This window comes from Myxocyprinus asiaticus, chromosome 15 (assembly GCF_019703515.2).
Source record: "Myxocyprinus asiaticus isolate MX2 ecotype Aquarium Trade chromosome 15, UBuf_Myxa_2, whole genome shotgun sequence".
Classification (NCBI taxonomy): Eukaryota; Metazoa; Chordata; class Actinopteri; order Cypriniformes; family Catostomidae; genus Myxocyprinus; species Myxocyprinus asiaticus.
Window position 1 is genome coordinate 33,972,125 of NC_059358.1, and position 18,366 is coordinate 33,990,490.

The 18,366-nt window shown below is 36.1% G+C and overlaps 2 protein-coding genes across 2 annotated transcripts in view; one reads left to right on the top strand and one right to left on the bottom strand.

Annotated features, from left to right (window-relative positions):
* The window catches only part of LOC127452486 (syndecan-2-B-like), a 662,603-nt gene that overhangs the window by 139,717 nt on the left and 504,520 nt on the right, over positions 1 to 18,366 (top strand). The gene's annotated exons all lie outside the window — the stretch shown is intronic.
* Positions 4,981 to 8,773, bottom strand: LOC127452484 (uncharacterized). Its single transcript, XM_051717943.1, has 3 exons — positions 8,571 to 8,773; positions 8,297 to 8,459; positions 4,981 to 5,986 (listed from the first exon to the last, which is right to left on the bottom strand). Exons 1-3 carry the CDS (start codon positions 8,707 to 8,709, stop codon positions 5,110 to 5,112), a joined length of 1,179 nt encoding a protein of 392 aa, XP_051573903.1. The 5' UTR covers positions 8,710 to 8,773; the 3' UTR covers positions 4,981 to 5,109.

The following is an 18,366-nucleotide window of genomic DNA, read 5'->3' on the forward strand; positions in this document are numbered from 1 at the left end:
AAGGTAAGGTGGAGGTATAGACATATTAATGACTGTTGAATTGTCCTCAATGTAAAGAGCATGACATAGGTATACTCAGAATCATGGGTATATGGGTTTGAATGTGTTTGTTTTTACTGGTGTAATCAGCCTACAGTGCCAGGGTGTTTTACAGTTCAGTATCTGGCTGGCTCAGGAAGAGACAGAGCTAGAAATACTCTTGGCTGAACTCTCTGAGCAACAGCTGGGTGAATTCTGCACATTGTCAGAACACAAACTGCCAGCACTGGCATTATTTCTGAGTAATGGTGGAGTCAGTGGGGTTGCCCATTATAATATTTAACTATGTCCATGTCAGCGAGAGCACATTAGAGTACAATTGCTTAATAGCAATTTGGTTAAATTCTATAAAAGGCATTTTTAAACTCACAGTACAATTTTCCCTAAACATAAATTCTTATTCTTAACATTTTAAGCAGTATTAAGAATTATATGGGAGTCACTCTCTTGCAATGATGCCATTAGTGTGCTACGTGTGAATGAAATGACTTACTATTTATATTTTATCAGGATCCTGTTAACCTTCTACCACATTATTTGATATATTGAACTCTTTTTCACTCTAATGCAAATTAACCTTTCAAATAAAGCATTATTGTTTTTAAATGTTTGTTTTTCCATATAAATCAGCCAATTTGCATGTCCCCATTCATCACCATTGCATTTTGATAAAATAGTTAACCTAAAGGGATAGTTCACCCAAAATCCCAGATGTGTATGACGTTCTTTCTTCAGCAGAACACAAATGAAGCTTTTTAGAAGAATATTTCAGCTCTGTAGGTCCAAACAATGCAAGTGAATGGTGATCAAAACTTTGTAGCTCCAAAAATCACATAAAGGAAACATTAAAGTAATCCATAAGACTCCAGTGGTTAAATCAATGTCTTCAGAAGCATAATAATAGGTGTGAGTGAGAAACAGATAAAAATTTACTTTAAATCTCCAATTTCACTTTCAAATCTGAAAGTCACATGTGGTGCCTGTTTGATTTCACTTTCACATCTGAAAGTGAAAGTTAAAGTGGAGATTTATAGTAAAAAATGGACATTAATATTGATCTGTTTCTCACCCACACCTATCATATCGCTTCTGATTATATGGATTTACACACTGGAGTCTTATGGATTACTTTTGTTTCCTTTATGTGATTTTTGGAGCTACAAAGGTCTGATCACCATTCACTTGCATTGTGACAGAGCTGAGATATTCTTAAAAAATGTAATTAGTGTTCTGCAAAAGAAAGAAAGTAATACACATCTGGGATGGCATAAGGGTGAGTAAATGATAAGATAATTTTCATTTTTGGGTGAACTATCCCTTAAGAATGAAAATTCTTTCATAATTTACTCAGTCTCATGTGGTCCAAACCCATATGAATTTCTTTAATATGTGGAAGATAAAATAGGACGTTTTAATGATGAGTAAATATTTTTGCAGAAAAATTACTTAAAGGAATACCAAAAATTATAATTCTGTCATCGGTAATTTACCCTTATGCTAACTTAAACTTGTATGACTTTCTTTCTTCTGCGGAACACAAACAAATATATTTTGATGTAGATATGGGGTACTTTTGTCCATACAATGCAAGTCAATGGGGTCCAACACTTTCAAGCTCCAAAAAAGACATAAAGGTATCTTAAAAGGTAATCCATACAACTTGAGTGGTTTATTACATATCTTCTGAAGTGATACGATAGGTTTGGGTGATAAACTGAAAATGTTTGGAGATTGAAAGTGTTGGACTCAATTTACATATATTGTATGAACAAAAACACCTCATAGCATCATAAAAGAAATATATATATATATATATATATATATATATATATATATATATATATATATATATATATATATATATATATATGTTTGTGTTCCACATAAGAAATAAAGTCTTACAAGTTTGAGACAGAATAAAGGTGAGTTAAAGATGAGAGAATTACATTTTTTGATTAAATTATTCCTTTAAATTTTGGGTTGTTTCTCATCATATGCCTTTAGAATACTTGGAATATAATGCATATTTCACATGGACTATTTTTATAATACTTTTGGGTTAATTTTTTTAATACTTTTGAGGCACTCTCTATTGCTAAGACACAGGGGGATCTTCATTAAACCATCTTCTTTTGTGTTCTACAGAAGAAAGAAAGTCATTTGGTTCGGAATAACATGAGGGTGAATAAATTCTGACAGAATTTTCAGTTTAGGGTGAACTATCCCTTTAAGGAATTGAGGGTTATAGTTTAAGGATAGGCCATTCAAAAACCTATTGTTAACTACAATTTTGAAAACTGGGGGCAAAGCTTCTCCCAAATGCCAGTGTCTATTGTAGTTATTATGACCCTGGTACTTTGGGCCTAAAGAGGGAAAATATGAATACTTGGAAGTTCAGCAGTAACATTTTCAAATAAATAGATGTTTTTTTTTTTTTTTTTTTAACAAATAATTACAAAATTTAATAAAATAACCAACTAAATATTTTATGAATTATGAAATTGAGCAATACAAATTTTATTGGATGGTTAAAAACTAGATGCTTAAAAAATAGTTCACCCAAAAATGTAAGTTCTGCCATTGCTTAAAAGGTGACACTATTCTTTTTCACACAACAATTTAGTATGTAAAACTCATAGTGACCATGTCTGTCCAGCTTCAAAAAGGACAAAAAAGTCCCAGTAACTCAGTTCTCAAGTTAACAGCTCACTGGAGGGGAAGACTGTAAGTGAATAATATTGTTAAAAAAAACTTTAGTTGTAGGAAGTTGCTTCAAGGGTGTGTGACTGTTACCTCCACATGTGCTCTTTCAGAGAAGGCATGGGCATTTATAAAACAGATGAATTCAAAGCGCTTACATGGGTAAATATAAAAAGCCTTTATTAATGAATAAAGAGCAATGTATCAGTGGTAGTTTTTTATTTTATTTATTTATGCAGTTCCCCGGTATTTAATAAAGGCTTTTATATTTATACTGCATGTGAGCACCTTGGATTTGTCTTTCGTTTAATAATGTTTTAATGCCAGTTTACTCCTCACACAAACCTTTAAAATGACTTCAGAAGACTTGGAATATAGTGCATGAACCATATGGACTCCTTTTATGGAGTTCATTGAGCTTGACACACACGGTCAACTATAAATTGTAGATTCTTCAGATTTCTCCAGGTGTGATCCAGCATATAGGTTTGGAACAACATGATGGTGAGTAAACTGTGATAGTTTTGTTTTTGTTTTTTGGATGAAATATTCTTTAAGTTTTTCTGTGTGTGTATGTTTTGAGGGCTTTGGGTGTCTGTCCGGAGAGCACTGTATGGGAAATGAGTTTGTCTAAGAGTTGACCAATCAGAGGCAGTATAGTCTTAGAGTAGAGCTGATGGACTGGGATGACAAACTGGCTTTCTCCCAATATGACAAGATTCTTCTCGACTTGACTATGCATAAGCTTAAACAACTGCCCGATTTATGCCAGGAACGCACAATCCCTCCATCAGTGCTCAGACTGTCCGCAATAGGCTGAGAGAGGCTGGACTGAGGGCTTGTAGGCCTGTTGTAAAGAAGGTCCTTACCAGATATCACTGGCAACAATGTCACCTATGGGCACAAACCCACCTTCGCTGGACCAGACAGGACTGGCAAAAAGTGCTCTTCACTGACGAGTCGCGGTTTTGTCTCACCAGGGGTGATGGTCGGACTCACGTTTATCGTCGAAGGAATGAGCGTTACACCGAGGCCTGTACTCTGGAGCGGGATCAATTTGGAGGTGGAGGGTCCGTCATGGTCTGGGGCGGCGTGTCATAGCATCATCGGACTTAGCTTGTTGTCATTGCAGGCAATCTCAATGCTGTGCATTACAGTAAGACATCCTCCTCCCTCATGTGGTACCCATCCTGTAGGCTCATCCTGACATGACCCTCCAGCATGACAATACCACCAGCCATACTGCTCGTTCTGTGTGTGATTTCCTGCAAGACAGGAATGTCAGTGTTCTGCCATGGCCAGCGAAGAGCCCGGTTCTCAATCCCATTGAGCACATCTGGGACCTGTTGGATCGGAGGGTGAGGGCTAGGGCCCTCAGAAATGTCCGGGAACTTGCAAGTGCCTTGGTGGAAGAGTGGGGTAACATCTCACAGCAAGAACTGGCAAATCTGTTGCAGTCCATGAGGAGGAGATGCACTGAAGTACTTAATGCAGCTGGTGGCCACACCAGATACTGAATGTTACTTTTGATTTTGACCCCCCCTTTGTTCAGGGACACATTATTCCATTTCTGTTAGTCACATGTCTGTGAAACTTGTTCAGTTTATGTCTTAGTTGTTGAATCTTTATATTCATACAAATATTTACACATGTTAAGTTTGCTGAAAATAAAAGCCGTTGAATTGAGAGGATGTTTCTTTTTTGCTGAGTTTATATATATATATATATATATATATATATATATATATATATATATATATATATATATAGTCTGGGGACAGACATATTTTTTATTTTATTTTTTTAATTGACAAAGTTTATTTTATGGCATTTCAGATGTGTCCTAATAATTAGCATTATTAAGAAAATTTGGATTGTTCCTAGTTTAAACTTGTGTTTATGAAATTGTGCATAAATTATAAATAAAATGAGACATTTGGAAGCCCCAAGACTGGGACATTTCCACTAATATAAAGTATACACTACATTAATACACTTATATACAGTATTCATGTTTTAGTAGAGTGCCAAAAGTGAATGTGTGTGGTGAGTGGTGAAAAAACCTAAATAGGGCACTTAGCAGCATAAGTGTAGGTGAATGGTCCAAGACCTAAATATCAAAGAGGGTGTTACTCTGAGATGTAAATGTTATAACAATCATGCTAAATCCTTCAGCAGCTTGGCCATTACTTCATTTTTTCAACAGTTGAATGGCCTGAAATGTTATAACACAACAGAAAATTATGCAGAACTAAATGTTTATTTCTGGGGTTATGTACAAAATCAATATTTTGAGTCATATGACATCTAAAAATACCTAAATATACATTATATTTATAATATGGTCATATATACAAAAAAATAATAATTCTACGGCTCTAATTTTGGAACAAAGTCTGCAGGGGGAACTTGGTGGTAGGGCTCTGGAGATGGGTTGTGATAGCAGGGCTGTCCAAACTCAGCATCATGCACTAATTTCAGAATCTGGAGTTTAAGAGCAGACTGCTTGGGTTGAGACATCCTTCTCAACGCCGGTATCAAACTTACAAAAAATAAATATATATCATCTTGCTGTAGTAGTCTACGTTGCTCTCTGCGTTGTTCTCTTTTTTTGTCCCGGACATCTTTATCTGCCAGGTAGCGTTTCATCCAGTCTGGAGTCTCTGCCCGTTTTCTTTTCCTTTTGATTGACCTGACCACAACTGGACTGGTCAAGTATGTTCCAGAGCTAATGCTGTCTGATTCATTCCCACTTTCTTCTGCTTGGTCATCCTCCGCATCAGTGATAGTCATGTTGTGAACGCCCTCAATATTGGTGTGAACGTCCTCAATTGGGTTGTGAACGCCCTCAATGTTGGTGTGAACACCTTCTATAGGGTTGTGAACGCCTTCAATTTTGGTTTGAATGCCCTCAATAGGGTTGTGAACGCCCTCAGTGGGATTGTGAATGTCCTCAATGTTGGTGTAAACCCCTTCAGTTTTAGTGTGAATGCTCTCAATAGGGTTGTGAACGTGAATGTCCTCAATGTTGGCTTGAACACCTTCAATTTTGGTGTGAACGCCCTCAATAGGATTGTGAATACCCTCAATGGGATTGTGAATGTCCTCAATGTTGGTGTAAACCCCTTCAATTTTAGTGTGAATGCTCTCAATTGGGTTGTGAATGTGAACCTCCTCAATGTTGCTGTGAACGCCTTCAATTTTGGTGTGAACGCCCTCAATAGGGTTGTGAAGCCCCTCGATATTACTGTGAACATTGCAAAACAATACATAGCAAATCAGTTACAACTATGAAATACAAACATTCAAAACTTTTATATAACTTTTATATGGGTCATTCCTACAATTTGGTGACATTTAAGTCCCAAGTACAAGTTGTGGTATTTATGTTTTTTAATTTCACCCAATTACAATTTTATTTGGCTTGCTAAAAAGAGTTTTGTAAAATCAGTTTATAATGTTACACTGCTGTGGGCCTAAAAGTTAAATCTTAAATCATTTCCAACTATTGTGCACTTAATAATGAAACAAAGATACTTGTAATCGTGTTTTATTTTTCAAAAGTTTCAAAGGCGAAATATCACCGAATTGTAGGAATGACCCTGACTTTACTGTAAAACACCACCTATCTGATGATACAGGCGCAACTAGTACATTTTTCTCCACTAGAGTGAAACAATAGCCTAGTTTCCATCCACTTTTCGTGCATTTTGTACAAATGTGTAAAATAAAGTTTGGGAAATTTGCTGTTTCCATTCAAATGGCCTTTTATCAAAAAAAAAAAAAAAAGGTGTGCGTGATGACGTCATGCTTAAAAAAAACACTTTGTCACATAAATTTTGGTTTATCGCAAAAGAAATCTGCCCTTAAGCCATTTCCATACAGAAATGAGTGTTTATCGCTAATTGTGTACCTTTCACCTCCCAGATGTCCCTAATTTTTTTTCCTCCGAAGTTTTGGTAAAATGGGGAGAGTATTGAGACAATTCATTGAAATTAGAGAGTAATTATAATTTCACAAAAAAATGCAATCAGAAGACAGAATTGCAATCAAAAGGGAGCAGTTGCCCTTCTGATAGGACTGTAATATTGGTCCTGATGTTGCGCCTATTGCTTCTGTTCCGACCCGAAAGCAAATCGTCATGGCCCTGTTCAAGCTGGCAACCTGCACCAAGTAGTGGGGGAAATTTTCAGTCTTAGTATAAGGACCATCCATTGATGTGTATATGCTGTGTGTACAGCTATTAAAGAAAAACTGATGCAGTGTAATATCAGGGTTTACATATGATACATTCCTGATATTCAATAGGCTATTTTGAGCAATCATCTAAAGCATCGCCATCACAACTGCATTATATCCCGCATATTTGTACAGAACTTTTAACGACCAACTGAACTTGATTATCATCTCAAATTAATTTTAGCATCATAATGCAATTTACATTTTCTGAAGAAGCTCAGCAAATGCGATCCGAGGTAAAGAGGGTTAGATTTAAAATATTTATAAGTTTTAAAAGCTAGTTTTCTGAAAGTGAACTCATTGGACAAATAGTTCTGATATTTTATAAGTCTTGATAAAAGTGTAGAACATACAGCCGACTTTATTCATCTACAGAACAGGGTACAGCTAATTTAAGTTTGTGTAAAGAAAAGGCATATATAGGTCTAAAAAAAAAAATCTTTTCGTATGGTAATTAATAATTTTATTTAATGCTTTATTCATTTGGTAATTTATTTAGCCTATTTTAATACAGGGTATTTTGCTGGCAGTTTTTCAAAAGTATAAACAATAATTTTATAGAATTGGGCTGTATGTTAATGTTACACTGAAGCTTTTCTCCAAGTATTGTGTATTTATTTTATTCCGTGACTGCCGTCTATTATTTTGAATGGTGTGGAAAAGCAACTTCAATAAATAAGCGGATGTCTACCGTGATTAAAGTAATCGCAAACAGTGGCCATTAATTTGTTCTCCGTGCACTTGTCGATGTGCATGATACGAGATATTTGTGTTGGCACTCCTGGAAGTGTCATGTTTGCAGTGATTGGATCTTTATGCCGTTAAGATCAATCCATAATCACGTACAATAAATTGGCTTTCAAGGATCCTATACCTTGTCGTCATGATTAACACAGGCTAATTAATGATTGGGGTAAATTCTGTCATGTGACACTACATTTTTGCGTTAATGCCAATTTTCTCAACAAAAAAGTGTTTGCAAACCAGTTTTTCGCTACATTTGAAGTATCGACATACAGTTTATGCGCTAGTGTTAAACGGAAAAATATTATGTCGACACTTGTACCATTTTAGTGCTAATTTGCGTTTCCATCAGCTTAAGTTTGAAGCGCTAGACCTTTATTCGCAAAGAAATCCTTGGATGGAAACGTAGTTACTGTAAGAGTATCGTGGTACCGTTATGAGTACAAGAAACACAACGGTATAATAATAATAATAATAATAATAATAATAATGGTGGTCTATTTGTAGAGGTTTCATGATGGACACGTTGTAAGCTACGCTTTTTAATATATGAAACCAATTCGTCTGTTAATACCTTTCGAGTTCAAAAGATTCATCGAGGAACTCCATCATCTGCATAAACTTCCATTGCTTCCTTTTTTTAACATCCTGTCCATTCCGACACTCCTCCAGCTCCTCTCGCTTCCTCTTCCTGTATGTATCTCGTAGGTTTCTCCATTTAAATTTAACCGCATTCACTGTACAACACAACACACAAACGTTGATGAAGATTATCAAGTTTGATAGCAATGCATAATCATAAGACAACTTAAAATGCAAAAATACAACTCAAATACATGAAAACTCACCATCAACTCCCATCTTCCTCGCAATTTCTTGCCACAACAGCTCTTTACTTTCCACATTTTTGTAATATCTGTGGCGTTTATCAAACAACAGCCTGTGCTTAGAAACCAAAGACAGAAGCACCTCCACATTCACGCTCATCCCCACTGACTTCTCGTGGAAAAAACGAACAGGAGAAACAAATCGTAGCACTGTGGTGGTTGTAGGAAGTCCCGCCTTTCAGTAGAAACAGCCAATCGCCTGTTGAAAGCGTTTGTTTACTCTCGAACGCGCATGCGCACTAAGTGATTCAACATTAACCTTAAAAATACCTGGCTGCAGTGTCCGAAATCGCTCACCCATTCACTTTTCCCTATATAGTGAATCGGCAATGACTGCGCTGTCAGCAAGGAGTGAACGAAATTAAACGACTGCAGAGGCTGTTAGTGCTCCTGTCGCACATATTTCAGAGTTGCCATGTCCGCGATTTTCCCGCGGAATTAATTTTTCAACTGTAACCGCGAGACGTCTTTTTCCGCGGTCTGAAGGTTTGACATACTACACAAATTAGATTTTAATTAAATGTTTGTATGAAATATTTCTGTTTATGAGGGTTGGGTCTGTCTGGTAAGATGAATATAGGAAAATTTTTGTGAGGAGTGGAATTTCAAAGCATCTAAATAAGACCCTAAACTGTAAATAGTTAATAATAAAGGAGTACCCCCTTCATACAAGTAAGAACAACCAATACAAGGACATGAACATATATTATTTTCTCAGGGTTTCTTGTTGAGTTCAGTGGTAAACATGTATGCCGTCGGCGTCTTGCTGGCTCTGGTTGTGGTGAAACTTTTTCTGAGGAGAAGAAAAAGTGTATTATACACGCCACCCCATTGGTAAGATACATCCATACTGCCCACATACATCCAGCTGTTTTGTAAACACTGAAGAATAGATCATTGAATCAGTTTATTATTTTTTTCTGGAATTTATTATTTCTAATAGCAAGCCTTCTAAACTTTTCCTTGATAACATGACAACAGGGTCTTGTGAACATCTTTAAGGTTAATTCACCCAAATATGACAATTCTGTCATCATTTACTCACCCTCAGCTCATTCCAAACCTTTATGCTTTTCTTTCTTCTGTGGCACACAAAAGAGATGTTAAGCAGAATATTAGGCACCGGCAGCCTCACTCACCATTCACTTTATATGTATGGAGATGCAATGAAATTGAAAGATGACTTAAGGTAATAATCTATCTACTAGCATCTCCTTTGGCATTCCACAGAATAAAGTCACATGGGTTTGAAACAACATGAGGGTAAATAATGACAGAATTTTCATTTATGAGTGAACTGTCCTTTAAATTATGTTATGAATTGTTTTTCATAGCCTAGAAGTATGATTCACACATAATAAATTTAACCTTCTTGTAACACATTTTACATTCAAATACCCCATGTATATTATTTATTATTTCAGTTTGGCACCCCTGCTCAGGTTGTGCCTGGATAAAAAAGTGACCTGAGGCCAAATGTTCACCTGAGCAGACAAACCCAGACCAACTTCATTACCACCCTCCATGAAGACCATGACCATGAGTGGAGGCAGAATTTAGAAGTTCTGGTCTTCACATTCTGGCTGGCGAGTGCAACCTCTTCCTGGGTTGTTTGCAGAGTATTTGACATGCCCTGTTCGACAATTTACATGGATGTCCACGAAGTCTCACGTTTCCAATCTCTGGAGAAGCTTGGTAAAATCGCTACAGGCTTTGCAAACCTGGCAGGCAGTCCTGCCTAAAGTAGAATTGTGGGAAGCATTGATAACTGTCACCATAGAATAAAAAAATGTCACTACTGTACAGTTGGCACCCTGTGACCACCAAGGTAAATACTTTGACATTTTTGTGGGATATCCTGGATCAGTACATGACTCCAGAATGTTCAGAAACTGGCAAAATACCCATGGTTGGAGATGGTGGTTTTCCCTGCCTTAGCCATGCACCCAATCTCTCTCATTATTCCATACAGAGCGCCTCTCCAAATGCAATTCAGCGCCGCTTTAATTACTACAGTGCAAAAGCTTGCTACAAAATTGAGAGATTCTTCAGCAGTATGAAAACCCAGTGGTGATCCCTCTTCTTAAAGGCCCTTGAAATTAAGCCATGCTTTGCTGTGAAGATCATTGCAACATTTGCAGAGGAAACACAACTACATAATGAAGACATAAAGAAGTACAGTAACAGACCTGCAGAGTGGAGAACACATTAGGGACTGTCTGACTGCAACTGTCTTTGCTCCAAATGATGATGATCTTCCTCCAGCTTGATTATCTTTTAAAATCTGTGTTTCAGTTCAACATGGTCAGTTTTTTTTGCCAACCTAACATATTAACCTAACACAAGTAAGTATATAGTATAGTATTTAGTTATTGTAGGCCATTTAAGTTTAGTCAGTTAGATTATTAGTTAGTTATGTTATAGTTAGTTATTATTCAGTTAGTCAGTTAGAAATTGTTCATATTTATAGTAACACTTCTTTTCTCACCATCATCATTAATGTATTTTTTAGCATAAAGAATTAACCTTTAAAAAAAACACAGGCCAGCATGATTCAAGTCATTAAATTATGTATTCGTATTAAAAAGCATTAACAATCTCTCAAATATTTGTCTTCCTTAGCTTCTAAACACACACATATATATATATTTAATAAAATTATATATGACATACATCCATGTTGCAAGGGCTCTGCTTGCACATGGTATGGCATTATTGTATGCTAAATAATTAATAAGGTATTATTTCACATGAAATTGAGTAAAACAGAGTTATCCTACCAGCTATAGACCTAAACCTATTGGCAGTGCTGGGTAGTAATGGATTACATGTTTACAAAATTCAAGTACTTGTAAACAGATTACATTTGAAAATACTTGTAATCAGATTAAAATTACTTTTGTATGGATTATGTGATTTCATCAGGCAATGAAATGTATCAATTTATAATTTCTTGATTTCCCTTTTTTCTTTAAATGCATTTAAGCAAATTTATGTTAAATTAATACAAGATTATCCTACTCAAATGCATGTGTCTTCAAATAAAAAAAAGTTAGGACAGAGGTAATACAAAAGCAAGGCGTATACTTTGAAAGGCTGAGTGCTAGACCATGCACAAGATAGAAAAGCACATAGATAAGCTAAGTATACCCTAGCCTTAACCCTAAACTTGCTGTCTGCTGTTTTACATATTATGTATTGTTTGTACTGTGTTTTATAACAGTCTATCATCATGTACCATATTATGTACATCATTTACTGAAGTTTGTTCTATTATACTTTTATGATATTATGTACAGAACATTGGCCAGCTGTTGTTGTTTTTAATAGTGCTCTATAAATAAAAGTGACATTGATATTACATTAACAGCCAGGGTTGAGGAGTAACGGAATACATGTATCAGGATTACGTATTTAAAATACAAAATATGAGTAACTGTATTCCACTACAGTTACAATTTAAATCATTGGTATTTAGAATACAGTTACATTCAAAAAGTATTTTGATTACTGAAGAGATTACTTTGCATTTTATTGTCAGTTGTTTCATTTAATATTTAGTCCTTTCAGATGGAAAACATTTATACATATAAATGATGCGATCCAAAGTGCATTTGAACAGCAGTGAAACACTTTCTTATGATGTGTTACATTCATACGAACAGACAGAGAAGTAAGTTTGAAGTAAGTTTAGAGCAGAAGAAATAGAAATAAACCTTGTGTAAATTGTCAGCTTTACGCTAAGCTAAAATGATATTTCTAGCCATTTTACATGCACGTTACCAGGCACGATCATATTTTTTTATCAAGAAAATTCACGTTAGATCATAATTTCTTCTTTTCTAGTAAGATCTTTGATATTAGGGCAAAAATCATTTTCTTGATTATAATTTTTTATTGTTTTCCTGTAAAAATATCTACAAATCCTTAAAACAAGATCAGTTTGATTTATCTTGTTTTAGAAACAACACTGCATAAGATATTTAGGTTTTTCAGAGAATGTATTTTAACATGTGTATTTTGTCTTACTGTACTGAGTTTTTATAGTCAAAACAAGTGAAAAAATCTACCAGTGCTGAAGAAGTAATCCAAAGTATTTAGAATACATTACTGACCTTGTGTAATCTAACGGAATACATTACAGATTACATTTTACAGCATGTATTCTGTAATCTGTAGTGGAATTCATTTAAAAAGTGACCCTCCCAATCCTGGTAACAGCAAATGCGATTTTCATGAGACTTATCCAGAGGGTACCTTTTTTGACAATTGCCTGAATTATGTACTGAAGCAGATCTCATTGTTTGGTCCATTTTGGCATTTTTTTGTTCTCTTTTGTTCACACCAACTAAGCATATTTACATTCAGTGTGAATGGACCTTAAAGGAATAGTTCACCCCGAAGAATATCTCAGCTCTTTAGGTCCATAACAATGCATGTAAATTGAGCTTGAAATCATGATCACCAAAGAGACAGCAGATGTCAAGATTTATAGTGAAAAAGGAGTTACATTTTGGCCTCCTGTCACATATCTAATTTTGCATCAGAATTTGTGTTTTCAACATTTTTTTTTTTTTTTTTTTGCAGTTGCAGGGAGTATCAGAAATGAGCTTGTAAATTAAGCTGGTGTTTATCTGCAGGGGCATTTGTTTTCCTTCATGCAGCAGGGATTTTTTGCCTAACCCTATAAAACACATTCTGTTATGACTTTAATCAACTGATTAAAATAAATTCTCCATCTAAATAATTAAGATACTCAACTAGGCTTAGAATACAGGTGTTAAAATAAATATTTAGAATTTCTCAGACACTTTTGACCCTGGTTGCAGCTGTTTTTTCTTTGATGCTGTGTGTGTTAGTGCAAATAATGGACATTCTTTCAATGCACACATTTATTTATTTATTTTTTAATTCGTTGAATGATCCTAGGTGAGTCATTAATGCAGATCATATAGTTTCAGTCAGAGACATTTTTAAGGCAAGCCAACATTCTTTTTGTCACTTTGAACTTTGAGAGACTTCTCACACCCTTTCTCATTCTCTCTTTCTCACATCTGTCTAAACTGTCTGTCTCTGTCAGGCTGTTCCTGAAGAGCTACAGTGGGATGGCTGGCAGACAGAAAAGCTTGGCGATAAATGGGGCTGGCTTTAGCGCAAAAGACATGGATAATGACAACTGCATCTGCAAGTGTGCCATCATGCTCACAGGTGGTAAGCAACTCGCCAGCAGTGCTTTACCGCAAAGTTGGCCCCTCAGTGTCTCAAAGCTTAGTAAGCTTCGTTCCCTACAACTGTAAAAGCGCTGCTAGTGTCTGGGAGAAGAGATCCAACATCTAACATGAGATGATCGTTACTCTTTTCTCAGTCTGTTTCCATCTGCTGTGAATCTGAGACTTAATACTCTAGCACATTACTGTACAGGGTCGTTACATCTCACTTACATACTATAACAGCATGTTCTAGGGAACAAAATATGAAGTATAATTTATTTTTCCTGTAGAGTATGCCTGGATTTATAATCTATTTAAAATGATGTAAAGGCAACACATTCTAAACTACTGTATGAAATATAGACCTTATTGTTTTCCTGTCCAAGGGTTAATTTGCTAACAGTTGCAGATAGAAACATAAAACTGTCCAAGTTGTTTGAAATTTTCCAGACCCCAAAAGTAGCAAGTGACTGGTACTGCCAAGCAGGTCTAACCTATATGCCAGAATGTGTGTGGCTGTGGACCAGTAGCGAGGTATAGCTGCAAGGGAGAGGTCCAATTTGGCCTTTCTTCCTAAAAGAATGACCAATGAGTTAAAACCAATGGGTAATAGTGGCATTATTATCTGCCACCTAAAATGAGATCAAAGCATGAGGTCAACCAATTCATCCATTCATCCATCCATCCATCCATCCAAAATTATTTATATGATCTTTCTCTCTCTCTCTCTCTCTCTCTCAAATTCAAATGAGCTTTATTGGCATGACTGCATACAATGTACAATGTTGCCAAAGCATTCTGTAATAGTAGTAATAAAAATAAATAAATAATAATAAAAAAGGGCCTGGGTAGCTCAGCGAGTATTGACGCTGACTACCACACCTGGAGACACAAGTTTGAATCCAGGGCGTGCTGAGTGACTCCAGCCAAGTCTCCTAAGTAACCAAAATTGGCCTGGTTGCTAGGGAGGGTAGAGTCACATGGGGTAACCTCCTCGTGTTTGCGATTAGGGGTTCTTGCTCTCAATGGGGCGCGTGGTAAGTTGTGCGTGGATCGTGGAGAATAGCGTGAGCCTCCACATGCTGTGAGTCTCCACGGTGTCATGCACAACGAGCCATGTGATAAAATGCGCAGATTGACTGTCTCAGAAGCAGAGGCAACTGAGGCTTGTCCTCTGCTACCCGGATTGAGGTGAGTAACCGCGCCACCACGAGGACCTACTAAGTAGTGGGAATTGGGCATTCCAAATTGGGAAAAAAGTGGATAAAAAAAATAAATAATAATAATAATAATAATAATAATAATAATAATAATAATAAAAATGATCACATACTTAAAACAACATACAGGTAAGTGCACAAATTGTAAAAAGAAGTATCTACAGAGAGCAATGAGTAACATTAAATTAAACTGACACTTTTAGTTTTTAGTGAGGGGTCACCCTCTCTCCCTCAGATCATGACAGGAGAACATACTCTTCTGCTAAATCTATATATTCAGCCTTCTCTCCAAGAACATATGAGAGTTTCTCTATATTACGTATTCTGCTGAATTCAGGCAGTATCTGTTCAATGAGTGTAAAGTGTGTGTTTCACTCACACGATACTTCGTAAGGAGCTTCCTGTGGCGGTAGTAATTTAATCTTTAATTTTGGTCAGATATGATGCCAATTTATATTCTGACATTATTTTTGGGAAATAAGTTTGTTTGTTAATTTCTTTGAGTTTGCTCTGCCAATGATGAATGTATTCTTCTAGGGTTGTGTTTTGAATTTGTTTTAGTTTTGCCTGCCTGAATTGAATTGAAACATTCAGCTGATGTTTGACCACTAAGTAGTCTTGACAGGTGGAACTAGAACTTACTGGCTCTCTTTTGAATGTCAGTCAAAAGAATGAATCTGCCCAGTTCTGCCCGACAGCCCAGGTTAAAAGCACTTCTTTGAACTCCCAGGATATTTTTACAGAATTCAAGGTGGAAAATTTTAACTGGACTTTTGTCTCAGGACTCATAATTCAGTTTATATTTGGGGCCCCAGATTTCGCTGCCATATATATGTATGGGCTTGATGACACTGTCAAACAATTTCAGCCACAGTTTAATATGGAGGTTCAATTTAAATAGTGATTTTCTTATACTATAATATGCCCTGCAAGCCTTGTCTGTTAGGTCTTTTATTGCCAAGTCAAATTGTTCAGAAGCCGAGAGAGTCAGACCTAAATAACTGTAACTGGTAACATGGTTAATAATTGTTCCCTCAAGTGTAAAAACATATTTTTTGTCTTGAAGATGGTTTTTATTTAGAAAAATTATCACATTTTGACTTGTCGACATTGATTGTTAATGCCCAATTACTGCAGTACTTTTCTAGAATTGAGAGGCTTTCACGTAATCCTTCTTCTGTATGTGAGACCAGCAGCAGGTCATCTAGTGTGAGTCCAGGGCTACATGAGTTTTGAAGCATTGTGGCCAATTCATTGATATAAATATTAAATAAAGTTGGGCTTAGGCTGCAGCCATGATGAACTCTCTTATTGTGGCTAAAATATTCAGCTTGTCTGTAGTTTATATTAATGCAGGATTTGTTGTCTTTGTTCATGTCCTTTATTAAATCATAAAACTTTCCTCCTATTCCACTCTGAATCAGTTTTAGGAACAATCCATCATGCCAAATCAAAAGCTTTTTTTAAATCAATAAAACAGTCAAATATTTTTCCTTGTTTTGTTTGGTGGACATGTTTGTGTATAAGTGTGTTCAGTGTGTATCTCTCTCTCTCTCTCTCTCTCTCTCTCTCTTGCTCTCTCTCTCTCTCTTCATTGTTCTTCTAAGGCTGGTGGTTTGATGCCTGTGGCCCATCAAACCTCAACGGCATGTACTACACCACACTTGATGCCATCAAGTGGCACTACTTCAAAGGCCCCAACTACTCTTTGTATACAACCACCATGATGATCCGCCCATTAGACTTTTGAGAAAAAGTGTGTCATCATTACTCTCAAATTTCCCCATGTATTTCCACAGAATTACCTTTATGCTGTGTAACTGGTTAATTAATTTTATCAAGCCTGTGTGGCAAATGATGTTATGTGTCAAACCGTTATTAATTTCTCACTTCTGAATTTGTAAACTGCTTTCTATATGTAGTGTATTGGTTGATACAATACACAGTACACTTCTTTAACAATTGAAGACTCAACTGAGGACTTGACTTGGACTTTTTTATGGACTTATTGACCTGTTTCAGTGATGTCACTTTTTCCTCACAGCCACCATGTTTGTGACAATCAGCGGGAGGAAACAATGGCTGTGATTAAAAAAACACCCATGAAATAATATCAAGAAAAACATCAAAAATTGCTCTTGGTCCGTGAAAAGTCCCAGAAAAAGTTCATACATGTCTGAAGACAGCACAAATATAGCCAAATTGGACTTTCGCGGACATTTAAATATATTTTATCCACGATTCATCTCTGTACGCCAGCGAGTCTGATGTGTGACCAATGAGTATACACGCCCACCGGTACATCACTGTAAACATCTCTCGTTCAGAAGTTACAAATGTTTTGTGTTGTTTTCAGGTCTGATTTGGTCACAATATTACAAATCATGATGCTGTCTGTTTGAATGTAATAGCTGCTTTTAAAGGGATAGTTCACCCAAAAATAAAAATTCTCTCAAGATTTACTCCCTCATGCCATCCCAGATGTGTATGATTTTCTTTCTTCTGCAGAACACAAATTAAGATTTTTAGAAGAATATTTAAGCTCTGTACAGACATTCAATGCAAGTGAATGGGTGCCAAAATTTTGATGCTCCAAAAAGCACATAAAAGGAGCATATAAGTAATCCATATGACTCCAGTGTTTTAATCCATATCTTCAGAAGTGATATGATAGGTGTGGGTTAGAAACAGATCAATATTTAAGTCCGTTTTTTGCTAGAAATTCTTCTGCCTGCCCAGTAGGGGGTGATATGCATGAAGACTGTGAATCACCAAAAACACAAGAAGAAGAATGTGAAAGTGAAAGTTAAAATGGAGATTGACTGAACAAGGATGGGAATTTATAGTAAAAAAGGACTTAACTATTGATCTGTTTCTCACCCACACCTATCATATCGCTTCAGAACACATGGATTTAACCACTGGAGTCTTATGTATTACTTTTATGCTGATTTATGTGATTTTTAGAGCTTCAAAATTTTGGCACCCATTCACTTGCATTGTATGAGCCAAAACAGCTGAGAAATTATACTAAAAATCTTAATTTGAGTTCAGCAAATGAAAGAAAGTCATACACATCTGGGATGGCATGAGGGTGAGTAAATGATGAGAGAATGATAATTTTTGGGTTAACTATTCCTTTAGTTCCTGAAGAAGGTTTTTGTCGCATCCCACAGTGCAGCACATAGAAAGTAAATGGAATTTTAGTCACAGACATGGCATACAGTGACATTGCATGAAACAGGTCAATAGGGGGTGTAGCCAACTTCAACAATTGGATTCTTACACACTTTTTGGTTTGGCCCAATAAGAAAATTAAGAAACATA

Coding starts and splice junctions, on each gene's coding strand:
- LOC127452484 (XM_051717943.1), bottom strand. CDS start 8,709: ATGAGCGTGAATGTGGAGGTGCTTCTGTCTTTGGTTTCTAAGCACAGG. Junction 8,460..8,570: donor GAGGAAGATGGGAGTTGATG/GTGAGTTTTCAT, acceptor TGTGTTGTACAG/TGAATGCGGTTAAATTTAAA. Junction 5,987..8,296: donor GAATCTTTTGAACTCGAAAG/GTATTAACAGAC, acceptor CAATGTTCACAG/TAATATCGAGGGGCTTCACA.